Here is a 19766-nt window from a genome sequence, read left to right as displayed (position 1 = left end):
GGGGGCCTAAGCAGTTGTGACCCCATAGCACTGGGGTGAGGAATCTAAGCAGTTGTGACCCCATACATCCTGCAGTTCACAGCATGCACAGAGAGAAGCATGTCTGCCTGGAGGGCTTGTGCATTCACTGGTGACCACCTTAGCTGCCTGGAAATGCATGTGCAAAAACTCACGGAGACTCAAGACTTCATTTGCAGTGTATCTTACAATCCAAAATGCTTTACAGAGAAACTGAGAAAATACAAACTATATACAGGCACCATCACCACGAGCCACAGAGGTGCAGTTGCTGTTGGAGCAGCCACAGGCAGCGGTTGTTTTACGACACAGAGCAACACCTTACAACAGTCTCATACAGGAAGTGAGCAACACTGGTGTTTCCCTGCCCTGCCAGCATGGGCAGTTCCAAGGGGTGTGAGACTCAGCCAGAACATTAACAGTATGCACTTCCCCTCTTGGAAGACGGGCTGAGGATCTCTAATGCTGGGTGGGGGCCCTTGGGAGCAATCGCAGCCCTATGCCAAGGAAGGAATTTGAGGCAGGGCATGACACTGCACCAGATATTAGACAGGGCGGATGTGGCTATATGGCTAGGAACATAAGACTGACTAAAGTCTTGGCTGGTCAGGGGAGAGGGGGGGGGGACTCATGGAGGATATCACATAGCTGATGTTTCCCCAGCAGCACCAGGTGACAATGGATGTCCTGTGTTTTGCTTTGAAGTAGAAGCTTGAGCCTCAGACTGCTCCTGGGACTGACAATGGGAGATAGTGATGGGGGTCTCCAGTGTGCACTTCTTCTCTAGGTCAGGCTGGGATGAGGATGGAATATCATAAGAGACACCATCTTGTTCAGGCAACTGAAGGAATTCAGGTAGTACTAGATCCTCTTTGGACAGGATCCCACGCTGGTCATTGACTCTGCAGCTCTGTGCCCGGTTCAGCAGCTCCACTAACCCTGTTGACAAGAAATAATTCATGGCTTGGGAATATCACCTCCAGACCAACATCAGCATTCTGATCTTCATTTATTTAATTTATTTAATTTACATACCTCCCTCCTGTGCAGGTTCAGGGCAGTAACTACTGACCTAACCTTTGATGCAATTACACAATCAAATTTATATCAGTATTATATTGACACTAGGGGCAAAGCCCGTTGTCTCCAAGAATACAACGGGCGCTAGAGCTTGGCAGTGGGAAGAGGAAGGGGAGGAGTTGTCCAGTCTGTAAGGGCATGGGGTTGAATGTGTATGTTATGTGGGAGGTTGTGGTGGCATGGTGGCAAATGAGGGCATGGGTGTGGGGAGATGGGTGTCAAGAACCTGTGGTGTGGAATGTTCGTTGAGTGTGGGAGAGGACTGACCTTTGGGAATTTTGGCATAGTGGTTACAGATCAGCTTTCCAGAGCCATGTCCTCAGATATGTGAAGGGAAAATCAGACTGGAGACTCTTCTTAGGGGAAGATTACATGGCAACCAATTCCTCCGACTTCTGCGTCATTTCCCTTCTTGTGTGAATTAGGCCACAGTCACTGAAATGCCCCTCTGCCCTAATACACATGGGGGAGTCACAGTACACAAGTATCCACCCTGTTCCTTCTGTCTCCCATGTTTTCACTGTTGGTAAAATGTTATGTGCCCACATGCTTCTTTCATGGTTGCTCCTTAGAAGAACGGATTTTTGTACCCTATTGCTTACTACCCAAAGGAGTCTCAAAGCGGTTTATAAACACCTTTTCCATTCGTCTCTCCACAATAGTCAACCTGTGAGGTATGTGGGGTTGTGAGAGATGTGAGAGAACTGGGAATGGGCCGCAGTGACCCAGCAGGCCTCAGGTGTCTCAAAGCATTTTCCAATCGTCTTCCCTTTCTCTCCCCATAGCAGACTCCACATGAGGGAGGTGGGGTAGCGAGCCTCACAGGGAAGCTGGCAACCCTAAGACTCTCTGTACACAGCAGTCTTGACCTTAGTAAATTTTTTTATACTGTTTTTTTTATTTGCCAGGCCAAGGTTATTTGCAAGGCCAATAAGTCATTTCAGTTTTGAAGAGTTGGAACTTTTTACTACCCGAAGAAGTCACGGCTTACAATCAGACCGCCCTATTTGCCTTGGCTGCAAGGAAAATAAGGGCCAATGTTACAACCACTAAGGCAGCTTCTTAACACTCTTGCACTTGGTATGCTGTTTCAGTTTTTTGGTCTCAAATTTTATATTTTTATACAGTTCCTTTTATTCTATTTTACTGTTTGTAAATTTGTATTTTATATTTTGTAAAGGCCTATGGCTATATACAAATAAATGTATCTATCTAAGTCATTTCAGTTACTATGCGTCTCCAGACATTTACTTGTTTTCTATTTACAGTTTCAGGCTGTAAATATTTATTTAGATCTTCCTGCACTTTCCAGACTCACAGGACTGATGCTGGTCTGCCTGTCTGCACCCCAGAATACAAACAGTTGCTGGTAAGGGCTGGCCATAACCCATAGGCCAGGAGGGACACCCCTGCACCACTCCCTACCAACTGCAGGCAAAAATGGCTGGACTCTGAGGCATTGTATGATTTTGAAGTCCCACCTCCAAACTTCCAGGAATATTTCCAACCCAGGGATAGCCAACCTACAGGTGTTGCCTGGAGAGCTCCTGGAATTACAGCTCACCTGCAGAGTATAAAGATCAGCTCCCCAGGCTGAAAGGGCAACTTTGGACAGGGTTGTGGTAGAGAAGAAACATTTAAGGCTTCCCACACAGGTTGTTGTTGAATTGAAAGACTTGAGGCCTACTGCACAGGGTTGTTGTGCAGATGAAACAGGAGACAAAAGAGCCAGTTTCCTTTGCAGAGTAACGCTGTGCAGTGGCCTCAAATCCGCAGAGAGTTGCAAAGAAGAAAGACACATGGCTTGGCTGTGTCTAACCTCCAGGCAGAACAGTATTTTAAGTGAGAAGGGGCTTTTCCTGTCAGGCAACTGTTTGGCAGAAGGGGAAAGTCCCCCCCCCTCAAAAGGAAGGCCCTCAGACTCTCTTGCGTTGCTCTTGGAAATGCCTCCCTCCCCTCAGTCAGGGCCTGTCAGAGGCTCCTTCGCAGCAGGCCTGAAGGGGGGGGAGGGGGAGCACTCTGCAGCCTCCGGCCAGCTCTATCAGGAATCTGAGGCCATTTGCAGTTGGACATGACAGTTAGGACAGCCTTGGGGTGAAAAGGGATGGCGCAGCCTGTCCAAGCCTCTGTTCTCATCCCCCTTGGCAACCCTACTGACCTCCTCTCCCTGCGGTGGTCAGGTGCAGACTGGCAGCCAGACTGGGCTGGGTGAATGGAATTTTGGTCTGTCCTGGTAAGGGGCCAATAAGAAGGCGCTTTGCACGCCTCCCCATTGGCTGCTTGGCCCTGGATGGACACTTGGAGGGCCCAATCAGGAGCCCTTTGAGTTTTTATCCTGGACAGGGCCCGCCCTAACTCCTCCCCAGGTGGCCTTACCCTTTTATTTAATACCGCAGGAGTGGTTAAAGATAAGCATTGTAGATCCCCAGGTCAAACCTCATCTGAGTCATGAAGAGAGCAATCCTAAGCAGGTCCACTTGGAATCCTGAAAAATGTTCTTAAGATTGCACTGGAACTTGCTTGCTATAGCAAGCCATTATTTTCTCAACCTCAGCTACTCCTCTCCATCGTAATATGAGGATGGCAATAGTGGCATGCTTCATGGGAATGCTGTAAGGACTGCTGATATATAGTATGTGACCCACAGGACCATTTGACCGTTTATGCACTGAAGGTTTCATGCCGGGCTGCAGACTCGAGATTTAGTCGTGGCAGGTTGCCCCACCTCTTCCTGCACTCACATGGGGGAGCATTTGGCCTGGTGTGCCTCATCCGCCCCCAATTTGTGCTCCTGCACGGGAGCTGGGGCAGTGAAGTTCCCAGTGTGTAAACGGGTTTGGTGGTGCTAAATATCCCCACCACCAGGGTGGTGATCATTGCTAAAGGAATGAAAACTTTGCCTCAAGGCCAGCTGCATTCTGTGACCTAAATCAATTTAGCAAATTTTTCATTCTGCTAATATCAACTTAAAGAGTGTGCTCATGATGACGGGGGACAAGTAGTTCTAAATTTCAACCCTGTGACAACTGGAAAACTCTCTCAGCTTTCCTTCCTCTGTCTGAGATTACAGCAGGCATTGCGTATGTATTTTCAAGCCTCTTTGTACTCTGACAGGTTGAAGACTTTTTATTTTATTTTATTTATTTATTTATTATATTTATATAACTCCCCGGAGGCTCAGGGCAGTTTATGTAGAGTTTTTAAAAGGGAAGCCAAGATTCTCACCCTTCTGAATTCTGTATACACCACCAAGCTGGATAATGTAAATGAGGAAGGCCCCCATCACTGCTGGAAATGCCATTTTCTCAGCAAAGCTGTAGCCTTCTTTTTGTACCCCCATTGTCTCCTGGCATACCAACCCAACCCCTTTCTCTTATCCTATTAATTCCACTCCAGGTAGGGACTGTGCCACTTTTAGGTTCAGTGATCACTTAATGAAGTCAGTTTTCTGGCTGGTACAAATAGCGTATACATTTGGTATTTTTACTATAGCCTAACTTCAGGTACTGATTTGTGAAGGTCTGTAATATATTTGCGTTACTTCAAACTCCTGCACTCAGTGTCTAAAATTACTTTGACTGAACTCTGTGGGAATTTATATTGGCAGACATAGATTCTTTGGTATATATTATGCACCTAGAATCTGCTATAACTGATGCCTTCTCTTGACAGCAAATCAAACAGTGCATCAAAGGATAGTCCCACCTGATATTGTATCCATTTCATATGAGGAGGGGCAAGGGTAGGCCTACTGTGTGGAGACAATCACACTGCTATTTGTGCATTAAAAAAGAAAATGAGCAAGCAGATGTGCATTCCAGTGCTCGAAAGACAAATTCTCAAGCTCTGCTTTCTTCCTTTGAAACTGAGGAACTCAGAAATGCTTAGCATGTTTGGATCATGCCCAATCATACTAAATATCATAATACCATATTTGTCTACGTCTATAGGGATTAATAAATAAAAATGTACACAGGTGGTTCTGCACAGGCTAGCTCTCTCCACTTTTACACCCACCCACTTCCCCATTCCCCCCGCTGATTGCTTCCTGGCCAATAATCAGCATTCATTGATCTCTTTGGCCAGGGAAATAAATGTTTACCTGTGATTACCTACCTTCCAAGTCATATGTGCGTCGATTCTGGTTACTCCTAGTGGGCCTGGTGAAGGAGCAGTGCCCCTCTGAGAGTGACTCTGTCTCAGGTTCTGTCTCTACAGAGATATCTTCCTGGAACCACAGTGGGAGAAGGCAAGATTAGTGATACAGTCACTAGATGAGCAATGCTGCGACAGGATCTCCATGACCATGACAATAAATACAGCCCATGAACGAGGCAGCAAATTTCTTTTCTAGATTTTGCTACATCATATTGCAGGTATAGAGATTTCAAGGCTGGAAAACAAATTCTTTGCATCTGCAAAATTAGAATAATCAGAGAGAAGACAAGCCAGCACCGTTCTCTCTGAATCTAGTTTTCAGTGCATAAACAGAGTTGTGTGTTGTTGGTTTTTAACTATAAAAAGCATTCACTCTAATGATCCCCCAGACGCAGTATAAATTGAAACCATTCTAGCAACAACTATTCCACATCTGTGGTCAAACTCACCTCACTCTGCCCACAAGATGGGCTTGTTATGGCATGACTGGCACCAGCAGGTTTCACCTCTGAAATAAAACAAACATGAATATAAAATCCTAGTGGAAGCTTTGGCAACTGTAGGAACTGGCCTGGAAGCCTAACAACTGAGGTTACCAAGTCAAATCTGGTGGAGGTGTCCAAGAAGCTCAGTATTGCACACAGAACCATTCCCCACCTTGGGACAAGGACTTTGTCTCAGGTTGACTAATGCTGAGCAGCCCCCTCGCTATGCATAGGAACTATACAGGCCAAAGGGGACAGGATCTTAAATGTGTACCTTTGACCTTCACATACCTGTATCTGACTCCAGCACAAGCTTCTGAGAAGCCACTGTGCTGACCTTCTCCTCCAAATCTATAGCATGGAACTCACCAGGCTGCAAGAAGAGTATAGGGTTAGAGACAGAGAAAGGCCAAAATACAGATGTTTCATGCCAGCATAGACACTTTTCATACCTGTGGCAAAGGCAGGCAGCTTCTCAACATAGTGACCTATGTATGTGCTCCAAGATCCTAGTGATCCTTTAGCTTGCCTGGGGACCTTCTGGGCCTGAAAAGGATCTATGTTTAACAGTAACAGTGTGCTACCATGGACTCCAGTCTGGGAAGAGTCTTTCCTGGCCTGCCTCTTAATTCCCCCTTCTGATGAACATTACCTTGTCTCTAATGCTGAGCACTAGAGAGCAGCTGTCATCAGCAGTTCTGTCTTGACAGTTCCTAATACTCAGCCAAACCACCCAAACTTCATTTTACTCAGCCCACTTCTTCCAAGACTGCTCTCACCCGCCTCAGTAGCATCCGTGTAACATCCAGGCCGTGCTTATCCAAGATGGGCTTCAGCGCCTCTCGCAGTTGCTTAGTAGATTTTGCCAGAATGCGTACAGTTTTATTGATGTGTATGATTTCCATCCTGCAGGAAGAGGACACTGTCTGAACATTCCCCACAGACACAGCTAACCAGACTTTTGTTTCTCATGCATCATGCATCCTCCTTAATCTACCCCAGTCTGCTTCCACATGGATGATTTGTTCTGCCCTCGTTCCCATACTGCAGCAGAGTTTCTCAGAGCATCCACACAATGTCATCCTGCTTCTAGTGGGTACCTGTGTTGCAGAACAAAGTTTGAGCCCAGTGGCACCTTTAAGACCAAGTTTTATTCATGGTGTAAGCTTTCATGTGCAAGCACACTTTGTCTAACTCCCATCCTAAATTATATTACATTCTATCATTTATTACATTACAACCCACTATTTAATTATATTATCCTAATCCTAAATAAGAAATAAAATGGAGGGGATGTATTTTATTTTATTACTTATTTGGGATGAATAATAGAATTAAAAAGTGGATTGTAAGATAACATAATGAATAACCAAATGTAATGAAATTTAAGGTGTCAGATTGAAATTTAATTTTCAGGTCTGAGGATGAATCCTGAATAGCTGGTGACTTGCAGGGATACCTCCATGCTTGGGTGGAGATGGATAGAGCATAGTGACAGGCTCTGTTTTACTTACTCTCCGGTTCCACATTAATATTTAATCTTGACATTTTTATTTCCTTTACTATGTTTTCCCCTCAGATTTGAGCCAAACAAATAATGACAAAATAAACTTAGCTCATTTCTGTAAGGTCCTTGTAAGGTAAGCATCTTTAACATGCAGTGTACTAATCCATGACCCACTCCAGGCCAGCACAGGCAGTGATCTCACACAGGTTGTTTAGGCACTGGCAGCCTACAACTCTCAGAAGTAATTACTTTAGTACTGTCCAGCAACCAAACAAAGCCCTCAGAGAAGCAACAGAAATACAGCTGGTTTTTTTTTTTAGGAGGGGAGGGAGTGTAGGTGGGCTGCAGTCCTAGGGCAGGAAACTCTCGCCCCACATGGAGAAGAGTGAAGCAAAATCTGTGCCTACAGGGTACAAGATACACAAGCCAACTCAGAGTTAGAGAAGCCTACGGCAGAGATTATACTCACTCGAAACTGACTCTGGTCTCCAGCTTCACTTCCTGGTCCATCAGAACTATGCTATCCTGGTTTAGTGCCAGTGGCTTCTGTCAGGGCGAGGGAGCCCAAGTCAGGCAGACATATTAATACGGGGGAGAAAAAACTCTTGTGTACTATTGCATGTATATGTATACATTTTTGTTTGTGATACATCAAATTATTGCAAATGTGTAGAATAAGATAACAAACACAAATGAATAGGAAACAATTGTAGCTTTTACAGCATGATATTAAAAGCATCTTATTAAACAAGGCAGGATTCCATGTGATGTCAGCTGTATTACTACATTATATATTTCTTATCCTCATCCATTGGTTCCTCTATATATTTATGAAACTGCCCCTGGGGTGTTGCGAGTCCAGCTGCCCAAGCTGAAACAGGGCCAATCAGGGTGCGGCCAGCTAAGCCTGATTGGCCCGGCCGGAACAATGCCCACCCTCCCTCGACTGCCCTCCATGATGCCTTCCCGGGCCAAGAGGATGTTCTCTGCCGGTGCGCCCGGTGGGGGGGCCTCTTGGCATCCTCTTGGCCGGGGGGGGGGCCTTCTTGGTGTCCTCTTGGCTCGGGAAGGCCTTGCACCGCATCATGGACACGGTGCGAGGCCTTTCTGGGCCAAAAGGACATTTTCTGCCAGTGCGCCCGGCAGGGGGCCCTCTCAGTGTCCTCTTGTCCGGGGAATGTGGCGTGAGGCCTTCCCGGTCCAAGGGGACACTCTCATTCAGTGCCCGCCTCTCCTCCTGCACGCCCAGCGGGGGGCCAATCTCCTCAGCCCCTTGCGCCCACCTGCCGCTCTCAGCCGCCCCAGACCTTCGCAAGCCACCGCAAAAGTAAACTTGGGGGGGGGGTTCTTTCCATTTCTCTTGCCCCTTCTCCCCTTTCAAAGCCCATTTTTTTACAAATGGACTTCGCCACTAGTATTACATATTTCTTATACACTATATTACATAGTGTTTGTTATATTCCTCTGGCTGGGTATGACATTACCTTCCAACATGAGTTTCAAAGTCTTTGAGTTTCAAAATGTTGTCATACAGGTATGTAACATCAGTTCTTTCCTGCATATTTTATGGATCATAGCATTGCCCAGTGATCTCTCAGAAATCTTTCTCTTGAATCATGTTTTGTTTTTATTTTACGTAGAAATATTTGCCTTGGCTATTTTGGAAGAATTTTTTTTCACAGCAACGATAACTGCCTGTAACCATAGAGGTTACTGCAATCTTGAGGTGCCATAATGATTTTATTCCAGCATATATTTTTGTGGACTAAAGTCAATTTTTCTAATATCATTAATGGACCCTCACAATACAGACATTTTATATAGAAGACTTTTTAAAGTCCTACGTGGCCAAACAACCATAAAATGCATGAAGTACAGAATGAAAATAATTATATAGAATTCAGATTTACTGCAAAAAAAAATACAGACACCAATTGCCAGTTGTGTTAAACTAGTTAATACCGGTAATGAGTGGGGAATCACAGGTTTTGCTAACATATTTAACACCTGTGGTGAGATATAATTCAAAGCCCCTATTCAACCCTTGGGGGTATTAGGAAATCAGTAGTTTAAATTAGATATCCTAAGTATATTACAGGAAGGTTGAAATATTATTGTAAATCCACCTTCCTCCTAAACCATCTGCTAGAGCTAACAAATTCCAATTGAGGCCTAGGGATCTCCCAGAATTACAACTGAACTCCTGGCAACTGAGGTAAGAAGAGTTGGTTTTTACTACCCAAAGGAGCCTCAAAGTAGCTTACACTTGCCTTCCCTTTCTCTCCCCACAACAGATACCTCTGTGAGGTAGGTAAGGCTGAGATAAACTGCTCTGTGAGAACAGCTCTAACTGTGACTAGCCCAAGGTCACCCAACTGGCTGCATGTGGAGGAGCAGGGAATCAAACCTGGCTCTCCAGATTAGAGGGTGCTGCTCTTAACTATTACACCAAGATGGCTCTAAGTAAGTTTCCCTGGAGAAAATAGCAGCTGTGAAAAGTGGGTTCCATGGCATTGCACCCCAGTGAGGTCACTCCTTTCCTTTTCCCAGATTTCACCCTCCCCAGGCTCCAAACCCCAAATCTCCAGGAACTTTCCAACCTGTAGTTGGTAACTCTACCATCAACCAATTCAGAAAACAAATAAAAGTAAATTTTAAAGTACCGTTCTGTTTTCTTCACAAACTAGTCTGAAAGCCCGTTGCATCCAAGAATGCAACGGGTGCTAGTGGTGGCCCCCCTGAGGACTCCACCGCCGCCCTACCTGCTGTTCCCTCTTGCGGCTGGGCCGATATTTCCACAGTCGGCTGGCCTTGCGCACAGTGCTCAAGTGGTCATTGCACTGTTGGCCGGGGCGACGGCTCTGCAGATGGTCGGGTTGGTGTGTGGCAGCCGAGCCGGTAGCCCTGCTGGTGGCTGGGCGGACAGCTCCGCAGCTGGTCAGCCTGCCGCAGCCACTGGTGTTCAGTCAATTGGCGGCCAAGGCAGGACACCATGGGAGCGACCTCCTCGGCGGCCAGGCAGTGTCTGGCTATGAGGCTGGCTGAGCACCTCATGGCCAGCTTCTGGAGGTGGGCATTCCAGGGGCCAGCCCAATCTGGGTGTGCCCAGGGCACACCTGGATTGGCCCATTTAGGAAGAAGCACAGGCCAGACACCCGGACGTGTCCCAGATAGCGCTCCACCTATAGGGGTTTTTCACAAATATTAGAGCCACCAGTGGTTCAGATTGTCACAGTAGGAAGGGGACTGAAAAAAGCATTTTAAGCAGAATTTGGTCTTGCTTATATTTACAGTTTTTACTACCTTCTCAACCTTTCTTCCATTCATAAGGGCTAAACAATATTGATATTCCTTACAAAATTATTGTAAGGGTTTCTATAATAATAATATATTTGAAATATGCTTAGTGGCATGTAAATTCTAAATTTTAGCATAAATTAACAACCTGATTTTTAATTGCATTTGACATTTGTAAATGGTTTAGACATGAAGCCATTTCACATTAACTCTGATGAGGTAAATTCATTTAGAAATCACCTTTAATTATATGAAAGTCACATAATTAGTTAACAGCTGCACATTCTTTGTCTTTGATAAATAAGCTTTGGAAAGATTTGATATAACCATCAGGATAGCTATCTGGGGATATCTAATAAACAAATATTTCTCTCTAGCATGATGACAATTCTTAGTGGAAAGCCATGCTATTCAGTAACAGCAAAATAAACAGAAGTTACTGAAACCTTGGAGACTGCCTTTCTGTTTTAAATGTGTCAAAGTGTTATTTCTGTTTTTATGTTAAAATACTGAAGTCCTTGAAAACTAAATTTCCCATTAATAACTATTTTACAGAGTCTCTTCATTTTGGCTTTCTTTCATTCTGCTCACTTGCACTTTCTAAATTCTTGTTTTCTCTATGGAACTAAAGCATAATCAGTTTTTTTCCCATATTGCTTCAGTGAATATAACTGCATTTATGTAATGGTTGTGCATTTCACACCTCTGATTAAGTTAGCTCTGATTGATGAAAGATGACACTGAATTTCTGTTTTGTTTTATCTCTAGCAGTTTGCAAAGAGGCTCAATGAAAGCATTTGCATTTTAGAGAGAGTTAAACTAATCAGTTGCCATCTGCAGCTTGGTAAATTCCGGGAGATCTGGGGGCAGAAGATAGGGAGGGTTGAGTTTAGAGAGCTTAACAGGGGTGTGATTCCATAAAGGATGCCCACTGAAGCTGCCATTTCCTTGAGGGGAACTGATCTCTGTGTAATTCTGGAAGAATCAGCAACCATCTAGAAACCAGGACAGTTGTCTTCCCAACCAGAGTGTTACCCACATCCTCTCCTTGGGCAACTGCTAAAAGGGCTACTGCAACAGCATGAACTGTGGCTGTAGTGAAATTCTAACATGGGACTTCTCAATTTACAGCTCACATGTGAAGCCACTGGGCTACAACAACAGATTCCAGACAAAAGAAATGACAGATGTCTCAGTCCAGATTTGTCATAGGTTTTTGCCCCTCTGTAGGTCTGGCTTACCTTGTCATTCCCTACAAGGTAGATCTTGATATCAGGTAAGTGGAAACCACGCCGTTGGCATATTCCAGACAACATCTCCTGGATGGAGAGGCCAGGACGCACTGGGATCAGAGAAGCAGTCCCATCCGGTAGATAAATACAACAGTATTTGACAGGCTGGTTCTGATTGTCAGATTCTGGATCAGTCAGGCTCTTCCTGTGGGTCTAGAGAGAAAAAAATAATACATGACCATCATTTGTAAATACACTGAGCTGTTTAGATTCCCAGATTAAGATCAGAGTCCCCACTGTACGCTTCCCTAGAACTGTGGACCTCTAATACACAGTACTCTAATAATGCATAATATTTTGTTGTGTCTGCTGAGAATGCCTGCTCTGGGATGGGAATTCCCTGGAAATTTATGAGTAGAGCCTGAGGGTCACATTTAGGGAGGCAACAGGACCTGCATGAGGTCTGATGCTATAGAGTCCACCATCCAGCTGCTATTTTCTTCAGGAGAACTGACTCTGCAGTCTGGAGATCAGATGTGATGTCAGGGGATCTCCAGGCCCCACTGGAAACCTGGCAACCCTGGTAGGTCTGCTGCAGCTTTCAAAAAGTCAGGTTAGCCTAGCTCTTGCCTGAGAATATGAGAAGAGCCTTGCTGGATCATACCAAAGATCTATGTCAGCCTTTCTCAACGTTTTTACCATTCAGAAACCCCTGAAACATTCTTTAGACTTCGAGAAATATGAGAAGTGGTGCAATCATACAGAATATGGTTGGGAAGCATAGCTGTGTACACCCAGCCACCTCCCCTTCCCACCCCCTCCAAGCCCATCATTGGATATTTGGGGGGGGGGCAGAATAGCATGACCATACATGGTCATATCAACCGATAAATGTTTAACAAATTTTAAAAGTATATAGAAAATGAAGATGATACGGAAGAAAAGTTGGTTCTTATATGCCACTTTTCTCTACCCAAAGGAGTTTTAATTCTATAACTTGTATATGGGATGAAGGAGTACTTTCTTCTGAATGTCCTTATCCATTTAATTGTAGTATTTTCTAGACAGGGGTCTTGTTGGAGGTGATCATCCAGGTATAGTCCCTAGCTCCCCCTTCCCTTTGAAGTAATATAGTCCAGATTTTTACCTCTTCAAATTACCAACTCATGATGTGTAACATGTAGATCAGTTTCAAGTCTTGTATGTTACATAATCAGAAATAACATTCTTTGTTGTTATCTCCATGAGCTCCCACTCTCTGTGGGCAGCCCTATTAATAGATTCCTCCCTGGATCTGCATTCAATGATGCCAATGCAGTACTCAGTTATTTTACAGGCATGCCACAAATTAACACACACGTCATTTTCTGGCATTTATTCTCAAATCAAAAGAAGGATCCAATTAGCCATTCCAAAAGCAAGTGCTTTGTGTGCACCACCAGCCCATGCACACAGCCACAAAAGAGCAGGCCTCTTTGTCCCCAAGAATCAGTTTTTACTAGAAAAGGCCTTGAGGCAGTCTTAAGAAACCCTTATTATGCAGATCTGGCAACCCTATTTTATTTAAATGCTTACATGCACACACATACATGCAGCTAAAAACATATGCACCTTTGACTCTCCAGGAGTCTCTTTGCATCAATATCCTTCCTGATCTAATTTCATTACCAATTTTTGCTTTATTGGGGGCTGTATTAAGGAAGTCCAGCTGTGGTTCCAGTAGCTGGGAAGGTATGTGGCTGTAAGCAATGTCTTTTCAGCAGTTTGCAGCTGAAATACTGAAGCTGCATCAGAAGCAGTAACTGAATTCCACATTGTGTAGAACTCCTCCATACAACATAGTCATAGCCCATTATATACTGTGGGGGCTGGGCAGGGCCTTTGGTGACAGTCACGACATAAAGTTAGGCAAGAGCCATGCACTCACATGTAATGAAGGGAGTCTGACCAATGAGTAGGATGTGCAACAGCACATTTTTAGCCCAAGGTTTCAAGGCTAAAGTATGACCTGTATGCAGAGGCAGTGGAACGAGGCACTAGAATGCAGAATGTAGGTGGTGGGATGCAAATTTTGAACACTCCCTCAGGTAAAACCTCCCCATAAATAAAAAGTGAGTACTGCACATAGAAAGTCCATCTTATTCCCTGTTGTGCTACTTTCACATTTGCAGATGGCTTTTTAAAAAATGGATATAGGGAGCATTTTAAAATGTGTTTCTTCATTTGCACTCATTCTCTTACCTCATCTGTTGCAAATGTAGGGATGGCCTGCATCCCAGAAGCACTCACCTCTGTCTGGGAGCTGCTAGTTGCACAAGATGACAGGAAACCCAGGTCCAGGCTAGCAGAGGAATTCAAAGAGCCTTGGGATTCACGCCAAAGAGATGGCCCCTCACTCCCATTTTTCCTCTCCTCTGGTAGGACAGACAATCAGCAGGTCAGATCAGGTACTTAAGAGGGTACAGGATTTGCGGGCATAATGCAATTCTTATCCACATATGCTCACAATGGTTCTCTCACACACACCCTCCAGCTTTTGACTCACCTCCCCAGGGCCGTTCCCTGTGGTCTGATTTCCGGAAGGATCTCCTAGGACTCCTACTGCCCAAGTTGCCAGCCACCTCCACACCCAGTGGCAGTGATTTCCCAGGCTTTAGTTTAGTTTTCTAGGGAAAAGTCAGAGAAATCATCAGCTGAGAACACTCTGGACATTATTAAATTCCCTCAATACCACACGACTTCCACTTTGAGTCCCTCTACCTTTCCATGATCAGATGGGGGACTGCCACTCCGAGAGTGGGGCCTCAGTTCTGGCAAAGGCTGTCCCTGGCTTTCAGCCTTTGCACATGCCTGGTACAAAGGAGACTTGACAAATCGTGCATAGCTATCAAACTTCATCAGGTTGAAGATCTGAAGGAAGAAATGCTGAGTTAGTGCTATTGCGGGTCCTCTAGCATAGCGATCCCCAACCTGTGGGCCGCGGACCACATGTGGTCCTTCGACTAATTGGTGGGCCCCGAAGGACGCCTTCTCCCCCCCCCCCGGCCCTTTACTTCACCCCCCCTAGCCCTTTACAACACACTTCAGTGTTGTGGTGTGTCTGTATCTTATTTTGAAGGGATGTTTAAACATTACCATAGCGATCAGAGAGCGCTAGGGCAGTGGTTGAGAGTAGAGGAGTAAACTACCCCCCCCACCGGGCCTCAGTAAAAGGCGTTGAGTGGTCCCCGGTGATTAAAAGGTTGGGGACCACTGCTCTAGCATACAGCCCTCCCTTGTAATCAGCTCCTTAGGAAACCTCATCAAAAAGTGAACAGTAGAGATAACAACAGTATCAAAGCAACAAACTCTAAATTAAGCAGAGGAACAGATAGGCCTTTTATGCATGCACAGCTTACTTCCAATTTTCACTGAAATCGATTTGGTAGGATTTTACTTCAAATACTGTGTGTTATGCACTTTGCTCCATTCCCCCCCCCCCCTCAGTTTTTCTCTTAGGAATCATGGAGTATATATTCTGCATACCGATCGAAAAACTGGACATGTGTCTTGGCACCAAAATTTCCTTGTGTCCAGTGCGGTTGGTCCCTTCTTATTGGTCACACTAAAATAGGAGATTCTTTAAGCTGCATTTACTCTTGGGTAGCCACTTAGCAGAACATTAGGGGTACTCTCCCCTTCATCAGTGTATAAGCTCCACTATCACTTACTTTTCCATCATGTAAATTTTAAGGGGTTTGATACAGGTGAATCTAGCAATATCAGTTTATCTGTAAACTTAAATTGCTGGGGGGTAATTATTGACTGGGGAAAGCTGAGGTACAGGCAGAAGTCTTTTTGAAATTAAAGAGAACACAGTTCAGAAGTGGTGGTAGTTTGTGTGTGTATGTGTGACCACAGCCCCCCACCCATTCTTTCCACTACCCTCATCTGTCTCCTGGTGCTACTGGATGAGTTTCTCTACTTTGTGCAATTTTTTGGCATTGGCTTGACTATATGCAGGGGACTGGACAGTGAGGATTTTAATGGAAGGTTGGTGGGAAGGTTGGTGAGAATGGAAGGTTGGTGAGAAGGTTGGTGGAAGGTTGGTGAGAAAGAAAGAGCAGGAGGAAGGGGATCACTAGGGACACTAATGCAGGTACTGGTTACCACTAGTTCCCCAGAATTAGAGCCATTGTGGTCCTTGAAACATTGTTACATGAATGACAATTCTAATCAAAGTATTCAGAACTTTTGCCATTGTCAACTTGGAATTTCAACTTCTCTTTGTGTCATTCAGTTGACAAGTAACTCTTTGACTGATGGACTGTAGAATGTGCCTGGAATTCACTGCTTCCATCTAAAAATCTTCTCAGCTTAATTATTATATATATAAATTATTATTTATATAAATATTGTCAGTTTCATGGTGAATGTTTTCATGGGTCACTGAGAAGAGATGGGGAATAATGCCACATTTTGTGGAAAAGTGCTAGAGCACTCTGTGTGTGGGCGTGCATACACACAATTCACCCACCACCACTTCCGAATTGTGTTTTAATTTTGAAAAGACTCCCGCACTTCAACCTTTCCCTACAATAATTTCCCCCCCAAAATCTAAGTTTAGCTATAAACTCATATAGATAAACTCATCCCACTTGTGGAAAAAATATATATACATGATGGGAAAGGTAAGCAATAGTGGAACCTGTACACCGATGAAGGGGAGAGGATGGTGAAAGGTGCAGAGAGGAATTACTTCAATGTGCCTAATAGAGTGGCCTCTGAGGGGCAAAAAAAAAAAAGGCAAGGAGGGGAAATCTGAGGGAATCTATATGCTTTTGAATTACTTTCAGTTTGACAGTGAAGCAAGGGAAAAACTGACACAAAACCACTCTCAGAAAAATCTGTGGAAACAACAAGTGGAAAGCAAATAAGCGTGGATGGGAGGAAAACCAATGCAGAATGGGATGGGGGAAACTGAAAGACATACATGATGAAATTGAGGAAAAATGCAAAACAAAAAAGAAAACCCAACAGACAGCATGGTGAAAGTGAGGGGAAACACCCATGTGTAAGAAGTCATAGTGACCCTGGCTCCTACTTTGTCATTTCCTCGCAGACACATACTTCAAGGACATGGGAAGGTACCTGGAGCTGTTGGACATGAAACATGTCAGGGGTTGGTACAGTCAACATCTCTTCACCAATCCAGGCCTGTCTGTCAATGTTTACTGGGCTTACTGAATGACTTGAAAGAAATTCATCATAGATCCTCCTAGCCTCCTGGGTCAGCTATGGAGAAAAGATGTGGGATAAGTCAGATACTGCAACTATTATCAGCCTGGCCTCACCTTAGAGAAGGGCAGAGTCTGCACTGAATTCAGATCGATTTGAACTCGGGTCTTCATCTCCCCCCCCCCCCATTGAAACAGGTTAGGGTAGTTCAGAAAGGGGGAGAGCCAAGCCTCTTTCTTTCTTTTCTTGAAGGGGGGGGAGAGGAGCCCAGCAGAGAGCCTCTTTCTTTTCTTGGAGGGGGGGGGAGAGAGGATCGAAGAAGGCAGAGAAGGGAGAAAAAATCCAAGACCCACAGAAGTTGAGGGAAATTAGGGGCTTCTCCTTTAAGGCAAGCTTGTCACATGAGCAGTTTTGGCCAAGCAGAGTATCTCTACCACGGAGGAGAGACCAGATTCAAAACAGCCTGCTTTCTCAATCCGAATCTTGAAATATTGAGCATTAAAGGCATTAAAAGTTATCGCACAATAAAGGTAGGGTCACTCCGGATCAATCCTTCTTGCCGCAGAAGGAAAATTTAAATCACCCAAAATCAAAATGGAAATCGCATTCTGTGTAGACAGGGACTGAATCGACCTGGGATTGGAATAAAAGCTCTGTGCAGTTTTACACCAAGGAGAAGAAGAATTGGTTCTTATATACTGCTTTTCTCTACCAAAAGTTTCTCAAAGAGGCTTACAATCCCCTTCCCTTTCCTCTCCCCACAACAGACACCCTGTGAGGTAGATGAGGCTGAGAGAGCCCTGATATTACTGCTTGGTCAGAACAGCTCTCTCAGTGCTGCGGTGAGCCCAAGCTCATCCAGCATGTGACGGAGCGGGGAATCAAACCCAGCTCGCCAAATTAGAAATCGGCGCTCCTAACCACTACACCAAGCTGGCTCTGAAGCTAGAGGAAAAGTACCCAATACTGCTGCTATCTGTGCTACCTCTATGGCTGGTTTGCCATCCTCCAGGTGTGGCCAGTGCTCTGTCAGAATTATGGCTGAACTCCAGACCACAGTTCCCCAGAGGAAATGAGCTTTGGAGAGCAGACTGTATAGCATCACATATCCACTGAACTTTTCCCCCACTCCAGGCTCTGCCCCCAAATTTTCATGAATTTCTCAAGCTGCAGTTGACAACCCTACTCTATTGGTGTCCTTGGAACAGGATAAAGGAGAAAGAAATTCTGGCTGTTTGTTTTTATTTCATATGGTGATACACATTCAATATAAAAGGTAAAGGTATCCCCTGTGCAAGCACCAAGTCATATCTGACCCTTCGGGTGACGCCCTCTAGTGTTTTCATGGCAGACTCAATATGGGGTTGTTTGCCAGTGCCTTCCCCAGTCATTACCGTTTACCCACCAGCAAGCTGGGTACTCATTTTACCGACTTCGGAAGGATGGAAGGCTGAGTCAACCTTGAGCCGGCTGCCGGGATTGAACTCCCAGCCTCATGGCCAGAGCTTTCAGACTGCATGTCTGCTGCCTTACCACTCTGCACCACAAGAGGCTCATTCAATATACTTAGGGTTAATTTGGGAGTAGCATTCACCATTCTGGGACTCCCATCTTTCTTTTTAAGTTAAATGTATGGCTATGCATGTAAGTCTAAAAGTGTATGGGCAATACTAAAAACGAACATTTTTATCAACTGGATTTCCTTATTATTATTATTATTATTATTATTATTATTATTATTATTATTATTATTATTATTATTATTATTATTTCGATTTATTTCCCGCCACTCCCAAATGGCTCGCGGCGGGTTACAATGTCTTAAAAAAACCATTAAAACTCCCATTAAAAGACTTTAAAATGTCACAACATGGCGGCACAATAATAAGATCCCCTTCCTACCCCCATTCCTAAAAAAGGGGGGGTGGAGGAGAAGGAGGTCAATGATGTCAAGAAGCCCGGGGGAGAGCAGTCGATGTACCCCAGCAGCCCCAGCCTCAACCATAGACCTGGCGGAAGAGCTCCGTCTTGCAGGCCCTGCGGAATGTTGAATGGTCCCGCAGGGCCCGCAGCTCACCCGGGAGCTCATTCCACCAGGTAGGGGCCAGGACCGAAAAGGCCCTGGCCCTGGTCGAGGCTAGGCGTGCTTCCCTAGGGCCGGGAACGACCCTTACATCATGTGTGGAACATTGGTACCTTTCATTGCTTCCTAACTTTTTTATGATTAGCAAAAACAATAACAACAACAAAAAGAAACACTAACTTCTACCTGATTTTCTCCAAAAGTTATGTTCAAATCTTAAATATTAACTCCTTCCTTGTTTAAAGCAAATAAAAAAAAACAGAAATCAGCTTTTCTTGGAAAAGAATGTGGCTTCCAATTATTTTTTTATTATTATTATTTAATTTCTAGACCGCCCTTCTCCCAATAGGTCTCAGGGCGGTTTACAACATAAATAGTTAAAACACAATAAAATCCCCATAAAAACCCCAATTAAATGTTACATATAACATATCACATAACATATAGCGGCGGTGGTCACAATTCTGATCTTAGTTCAGCCTGGTGGAGAGAATAATGTTCAGAAGAGGGTGGCACCAATACAATAGATCTAACCATGATCTCGGTGTTAGAGATCTCAATATTGGAGGGGATCCTCTGATGGATTAGTGGGAGAGCTGCCCTGGCCTCAACCATATGCCTGGCGGAAGAGCTCCGTCTTACAGGCCCTGCGGAAAGCTGGTAGATCCTGCAGGGCCCTTAGCTCTTCT

The 19766-nt window shown here is 44.7% G+C and overlaps 1 protein-coding gene across 2 annotated transcripts in view; it reads right to left on the bottom strand.

The window, feature by feature from the left end:
• Window positions 1–186: 186 nt before the first annotated feature.
• RGS14 (regulator of G protein signaling 14) overlaps window positions 187–19766 on the bottom strand; it is a 31573-nt gene continuing 11993 nt past the window's right edge. For both annotated transcript variants that reach the window (XM_077326199.1, XM_077326200.1), the window contains exons 5-15: window positions 16908–17051; window positions 14538–14687; window positions 14323–14443; window positions 14067–14191; window positions 11787–11990; window positions 7718–7794; window positions 6521–6647; window positions 6033–6114; window positions 5706–5764; window positions 5215–5326; window positions 187–957 (exon numbers count right to left, since the gene is read on the bottom strand). In XM_077326199.1, the coding sequence (XP_077182314.1) occupies window positions 659–957; window positions 5215–5326; window positions 5706–5764; window positions 6033–6114; window positions 6521–6647; window positions 7718–7794; window positions 11787–11990; window positions 14067–14191; window positions 14323–14443; window positions 14538–14687; window positions 16908–17051 (1500 nt within the window). In that variant the 3' untranslated portion in view covers window positions 187–658. The remainder of the gene's footprint in view (window positions 958–5214; window positions 5327–5705; window positions 5765–6032; window positions 6115–6520; window positions 6648–7717; window positions 7795–11786; window positions 11991–14066; window positions 14192–14322; window positions 14444–14537; window positions 14688–16907; window positions 17052–19766) is intronic.

The sequence above is a fragment of the Paroedura picta genome, chromosome 3 (assembly GCF_049243985.1).
Source record: "Paroedura picta isolate Pp20150507F chromosome 3, Ppicta_v3.0, whole genome shotgun sequence".
Lineage (NCBI taxonomy): Eukaryota > Metazoa > Chordata > Lepidosauria > Squamata > Gekkonidae > Paroedura > Paroedura picta.
Note: the sequence above shows the minus strand (reverse complement) of the source record. Positions and strands in the feature narration are given on the sequence as shown.